This window comes from Palaemon carinicauda, chromosome 23, assembly GCF_036898095.1.
Source record: "Palaemon carinicauda isolate YSFRI2023 chromosome 23, ASM3689809v2, whole genome shotgun sequence".
Taxonomy (NCBI): domain Eukaryota; kingdom Metazoa; phylum Arthropoda; class Malacostraca; order Decapoda; family Palaemonidae; genus Palaemon; species Palaemon carinicauda.
The window spans coordinates 100455314-100462813 of record NC_090747.1 but is presented as its reverse complement, the minus strand read 5'-3'; the positions used below and the strand labels follow the sequence as shown (position 1 = coordinate 100462813).

The 7500-nt window shown below is 34.4% G+C and overlaps 1 protein-coding gene across 1 annotated transcript in view; it reads left to right on the top strand.

The window, feature by feature from the left end:
* LOC137617305 (uncharacterized) overlaps positions 1-7500 on the top strand; it is a 150703-nt gene that overhangs the window by 44469 nt on the left and 98734 nt on the right. Inside the window, exon 12 of the mRNA XM_068347310.1 lies at positions 6078-6289. Coding sequence (XP_068203411.1) covers positions 6078-6289 — 212 coding nt within the window. The remainder of the gene's footprint in view (positions 1-6077; positions 6290-7500) is intronic.

The window sequence follows — 7500 nt, the reverse complement described above, 5'->3', positions numbered from 1 at the left end:
ATATATATATATATATATATATATATATATATATATGTATATATATATGTATATATATGTATATATATATATATATATATATATATAGATGTATATATATATTATATATATATATATATACATATATATATATATATATATATATATATATATATATATATATAATTCACATGCTAGGTCATCATTGTTAATTTCACATTTAAAGCTAATTTTGTGTTAAAATACATTTCATAAATTCACAAATAATATAAATAAACTCCCTTTATAAGTTCAGTAACATTCGCTTTTATGTCTGATTACAGTTAGCATTCGACGTAAGTTCTGCTTAAGCACCAACGAAGGGTTATACAGTTTTATTTTTTCTTATCTGTTTGTATCATATATTTTCTTCCACCAAATGAATCCACATAAACATACTAACATAAAATTTACGAGATGTGACTCCAATGAACTTACGAATCCCTATCCATATTTTTTTTCTGTCATGATTATTAATATTTTCTACCTACTGCAGCCAACGTGACCCTTTTTTTTCTACTTGACAGTCAAATGAATGTCCGTATATGTTTAAACCCTTTCTATGTGACCTTGTTAAACCTTTCGTATGTGACCAATAACCTCTTGTTTGTCCCCCTGTTTTGACAATAATCTTCCATTTCTATATGTGTTAAATGTTGTCAGTATTCCTGGTGATGACTTGTCCTCCTCCAACCCATAAAGTTGCTATCTTCTCCCATGTTAATAAGATGGAGGCTGTGTTACTTTTCCCTACAAAAGCAAATTTATTGTTGATTATTGCAAGCTATGCATTGCAACAGAAAAGACAGGTACTGCTATCCAGAGAAAGCAAAGACTTATTCAATCATAGAAAAAAAGCCCCTTTTTGAAATCTCTCTGTGCATCAGGGTACAGCAAATTTATTGTCTATTATGGCAAGCTATGCATTACAACAGCAAAGACAGGTACTGCTATCCAGAGAAAGCAAATACTTTTTTTTAATTTCTCTGTGTATTAGGATAGTCTCTCCTAGGTTTTGATGATCAATGTTTATAATTATTTTGAATCCAAAAGGTACATACAACTGATCTTGTATGACCATGCATTGAATATCATAGGGGTTCCCAACCTTAGGTACATGTACCCTTAGTGGGGGTATATTTTTATTCTACAGGGGGTATATTGGATCTTAGAGAATAACAAGTTATGTGCAATACATGAGGTAATCTGCAATGAGATTTATTCATATAATTATATCACAATATCAATTTCATTACTTCCCTTTTTTTTATCTTCAATTTTATGGGTATACAGGAATCTATAACAATGCCAAAGGTGGCACCAAATCACAAAAAGGTTGGGAACTCCTGGTATATCAGGATAATTGATTTTGCTGTCACTTTATCGAAAGATATCACAAAACTAATTAATATGACGCATCATTTGCCTCTAATCAAATATAAACTTTTTCAATTTAAGGCAATCTTGTTGTACGCAGAGAATTTATTGATTATTTTACTATTTTTTTTTTTATTTTGTGTAAGAACATTAAGTAACTTTTTAAAATATCCATAGATTTAAAGATTATCACATCTAAAAAAAATATTGAAAATATAAATTTTGTTGAATTTTCATCTCCAGAAGTTTATCATGGGCGAATAGCAACTTTTTTAATACCTTTCCACCCCACCTCCCCCCTCTGAGAGTTCTTCTCCCCCTTCACTCTTCCCCCTACCACTTCTTCTTCCCCTGAACCATATAATATCTTCCTTCAAACAAAACGAAAATCCTCTTGTCAACAAACTCTTCCTCTTCCTCTTCCTCTTCATCTCACTTTGGGTTCTCTCAGACAGAATCAATTAAGTATTCGATTCTTTTTTCCTCCAATCGTGTCTAGTTTTGAGGAGTTCCTCGAAGGAGTTCCTCGAAGTCCCGAGGGTTGAGAGAAGGACAAGCTACCAATCGAAGCCCTCTCCCCCCCCCTTTTTTTTTTTTTACATATTTAATACCTACCCCCCCCCCCTAAAAAGACCCTCACCCTCCTCGACTTCTGTTGACCTTTTGCTCCATTCGTGATTTGATCTTGTCTTTTTGTCTCTGGCTTTCTGGGAGTCTTTCATTTTGAAAATATTATGATCCTCTTTATTGAGAAGCCAAGTTTTTCTGAAAATTTGCCTTGGCTAAAGTATACAGTACTTGCATTTAGTTCTATAAATATACATTGCAATATATATATATATATATATATATATATATATATGTGTGTGTGTGTGTGTGTGTGTATATATATATATATATATATATATATATATATATATATATATATATATATATATATATATATATATGTATATATATACAGTATATACAGTATATATATAAATATACAGATATATATATATATATATATATATATATATATATATATATATATATTTATATGTATATACAGTGTATATATATATACATACATATATATATACATATACAGATATATTCATATATATATATATATATATATATGAATATATATATATATATATATATATATATATATATATATATATATATATATATATATAAAATACACACATGGATACATAACCGTCAAACAAAGAAGCCTTGTAATAACTTGGGAGGCATCAAACTCAGACCATATATTTAAAACACTTTTATACAATGTCATTTTATAATTTTACTAGTTTAATATCCGTAGGTGATAAAATATAATACTCCCACTATTAAGAACACCATCTGTACTTCAGTATCCATGAGCTGTTTACACCATTTGAGTAACTAGTAAGTGTCATAGGCTATCGATAGAATTAATTTCCCTTACACTACAGTATTGAAATAAGTAGAGGGTCGTATAGTATATAGATACAAACATAGCTACGAACATTGTTGGGATAACTATACTCATTTTTTTTTATGAGGTGCCTTTGCACTGACTCGCAGGGTTGCCCTTTTAGCTCGGAAAACTCTCCTATTAGCTGATTGGACAAAGCACTGACTCGCAGTGGTGGCCTTTTAGCTCGCAAAAGTTTCTTACTAGTTGATTGGTTAGAATAATTTTGTCCGACCAATCAGCTAGTAGGAAATTTTTCAGAGTTAAAAGGGTACCCCTGTGAGTCAGGGCCTTTGCACGAACTCGCAGTGGTGCCCTTTTAGCTCTGAAAAGTTTCCTACTTGCTGATTCGTTAGAACTATTTTTCCCAACTAATCAACTAGTAGGAAAATTTTCCCAGCTAAAAGGGCACCCCTGCGAGTCACAGGTGTGCCCTTTTATCTCGTAAAAGTTCACTACTTGGTGATTGGTTAGAATTCTTTTGTCCAACCAATCAGCTAGTAGGAAACTTTTCCGAGCTGAAAGGGTACCCCTTCGAGTCAGTGAAAATGCGCCTCATTAAAAAAATTGAGTATAAAGTTATATACTCTACAGGTATAACATGGGCACTACTACTGTAACATAAGCAGAAAAATAGTATACGGTTTGGATAACCAGACAGTGATGTAAACTATTAGGATAACGACAGAGTCAGCACTATATTGGGATAAGTAGAGAGTTATCTATTGGGGTAACTTGGGGAGTTATATACATTACTTAGATAGCTAGAGATACATGCACTATTGTGATGTAGGGATATCAGTTCACATTAGAATTAGGACCAACATTGTTATATGTATTTGAAGTTAAAGTTAAGTTTTCAAATTCCTAACCGTAGAACGCAATGCAAAGTACTTGTATATTTCTAAAATCCATTGGGCTCCCATATAGCTCTATCAAAGACCCTTTATATATACATTCTCTCTCTCTCTCTCTCTCTCTCTCTCTCTCTCTCTCTCTCTCTCTCTCTTTGCCATTCTGAGACCCAAGCGCCTGTGATTCAGTTCCATTTGTTTTGAGGAACTTTTAATTCAATGATAAATTGTTTTGTAAAATTAACCACTTTTTAATTTAAGAAATTCCAGATCCTAAAAAAAATATTCTATAGGCAGCATCCATAAAAAGACATTCCCTATCACAGTAATAAAACTTTAGTGATTATCATATGAAATATGCTTGTTAGCTTATCATTTGATCACTTTTTATCATCAAATGTGTTGGGACTCAGAAGGCTCAACTGTAAAAAACAATTCTTTGATGTTCTTTTTCCCAATGTAATTTCATCTAATTGCTGCTTATGTTCTTCCCCCTTGATGTTACAATTAAACAAACAATTAATCTAATTGCTACTTATATTTTTCTCTCAAACAAATAAACTTAAACAATCTAAATGCTGCTTACAATTTTTTTCTCACAACTAAACAAATAAACTATGAAAAACTTAGTTTCCCTCCCACTGGCCCAAATGACATTATACATCGTTGGCTGGGTGTGAGAATGTAAACAAAAACAAAAGAGGTTTCAAGATGGCAAAGGATATGAACTATTTTAAACTTCAACTGGATTTGATTTTATTGCAAGCTACCTATTACGAATAGATTATAGCATTAGGTTTAAATGTACTAGATTTAGGCTCCAATCTCGCTAGGTTATAATGCAATTTAACTGCAAAAAGCAATTTTGTTTTCCTCTTCCCATTTTCTATTTTGTATTGGATCAAAATGTTTCCAAAACTGTGAGGGAGAAAAGGAGGAAGACAATTTTGGGGATCAATTTTAGAGGTATGAGGAAGGAACTGAATGAATATAATGCCACTTATAATCTCTCTCTCTCTCTCTCTCTCTCTCTCTCTCTCTCTCTCTCTCTCTCTCTCTCTCTCTCTCTCTCTCTCTCTCTACAAATGTAGATCATATTTTCTGTTGACCAAGTTGGGTCAAAGCAAGTTTACCTATAGCTATCTTCAGCAAATTATAAAACCTATTTGGTGCTGAAGATCAACACCATCATTTTCCATACTATTTACCTTAAACTAAACATTTCAAATGAATGTGGATTTGGCATTCATCATAGATTTTGAATAAGTTGAAATGCAATAAAAAAAATCTCATGTAAATCATATTTTTCGTAGATAGATATGAACTTGAATCTATATACATTGACCTTAAGATTTTCCATCGACCAAGTTAGGTCAAAGCAAGTCTACCTAAGATTCTTCTTCTTCTTTGTCTGCATCTTTTCCCACCTTTATGTGAGGTCGATATTTCTGGCCAGCGTTCTCCATCTACCTCCGTCCCACACTTCATCATATATATGCTCTAGCATTAATTCTAATCTCAAAATTTCCACTGGCCATATGGGTTTTGGCTAACTTTTCATGGCCGGATGCCTTACCGGCTGCCAACCCTCCCCATTTACCCGGGCTTGGGAGCGGCACCAACTTGAGGCTGGCTTGCGCCCCCCCCCCCCCCCCCTTAAAGGTCTACCTAAGATTTTCTTGGGCAAAGAAAGACCCATTAGGTACTATAAACCAACACCATTATTTTTCCTAACTCTACATTAACCTGAACATCTCGAAAATAAGTGGATATATCAAATATCATAGATTTTAAATGAGTTAAAATGAAAAAAAAAAAATTAGACAAATGTACATTTTAGATATTGTTCCTTGAAATTCTCTCTATCATTGACCCCCAGCTATCCCTATTAATTTGCATTTAAATTGGATATTTAGATCAAAATTTGCTGTTAGAATTAAGATTTGAGACCACTCAAGACGGTAAGGGCTATCCTGTTCTGTTTGTGACTCAGTAAAATTGGATATTTGTGCAGAATTTACAACTAAGAAAATCATAACAATTCTATGAATACATTGTGTACAGTATTGATCTCATGAGTTTCTTTTTTAAGAAAACTATGAAAAATAAATTTTATGAATACATTTGCAATACATTTACATGACATTGATATGAACAAATTAAAATATGACAAATCTTGATACAATTTTTTTATGCACATATTAAAAAAACTAATCCTGAGACAATAATTGTTGACACAGAGCTAATCTAATATCCGAGTTATATAAAAGAGTAAAAAAATCAATTAATCAAATCTCCCAAAAGTATAACCCCTCCCCTTACAGAACCTCATCTGACTCCAGTTGCCACCTTGTCTTTTTCTTCTATCCCGTGTACAGGAGATCCTTCAGAGCCTCGGACGTAAGCGCCTGATGGAAGCCAGACACCAGACCTCCAAGTCTGGCTCCTCCGGGTCAAGCAAGAGGGGCTCCCCCTCCCCTAACAAGGACGGGGGCCCGGATGACAAGAACGCGAAAAGAATCGTCAGCAGGATACGGTCCGACGTCTCGGCTATCAGGAATGCCTTCAGGAGGAGTAAGGGCACTACGAGGTGAGAGACTTATCCGAAGGATATCAAGGATTTTTATTTTTATTTTAAGGCTTAGCTCCTGTAGGAGCGGTTTAATGTAAATATTGTAATGTATCTCTTCTATGTATATTTGAATCTCTCTCTCTCTCTCTCTCTCTCTCTCTCTCTCTCTCTCTCTCTCTCTCTCTCTCTCTCTCTCTCTCTCTCTCTCTTTTCTTTTAGGGCTCAGCTCCTGCTGAAGCGGTTTAGTGTAAATATTGTTTCTTTCTATACATACTTGAATAACTCTCTCTCTCTCTCTCTCTCTCTCTCTCTCTCTCTCTCTCTCTCTCTCTCTCTCTCTCTCTAAGGCTAAGCTCCTGCTGAAGCGGTTTAGTGTAAATATTATGTTTCTTTCTATATATACTTGAATCTCTCTCTCTCTCTCTCTCTCTCTCTCTCTCTCTCTCTCTCTCTCTCTCTCTCTCTCTCTCTCATGTAATATATACATTTAAGCACAGACACAGGCAATACAACAGCGCTTGCCTAGTTTTTCTCAAATCTTGCCACAACAACTGAACTGGATAACTGGTCTCCTCTGAAGAATTTATTTCCATTTCGTGTTAAATGACTAAATCTTAATATCCAAAAGCGATTGATGTCCATCCACGGTGAAATGTATGAAGGGATTAATTAATTTTGATGCGGGGGTTCGTAGGAATGAACTCAGAAGCTAATAAACGCCTACATTGCTTGGTGGAAATTGTGTAGGATGCTCTAAGAAGGGGTACGTAAAACTGCTTTGAGGATTCATCATCATCATCTCCTCCTACGCCTATTGAGGCAAAGGGCCTCTGTTAGATTTCGCCAGTCTCTATCTTGAGCTTTTCATTCAATATTTCTCCATTCATCATCTCCTACTTCGCGCTTCATAGTCCTCAGCCATGTAGGCCTGGGTCTTTCAACTCTTCTATTGCCTTGCGGAGCCCAGTTGAACGTTTGGTGAACTAATGTCTCTTGGGGAGTGCGAAGAGCAAGTCCAAACCATCTCCATCTACCCTTCACCATGATCTCATCCACATATGGCACTCGAGTAATATCTCTTATAGTTTCATTTCTAATCCTGTCCTACCATTAAACTCCCAATATCCTTCTGATGGCTTTGTTCTCAAATCTACTAAATCTATTGAGTGTTCAATTGTCATACCATGACTCATGTCCATAGAGTAACACAGATCTCACTAAACTGATAA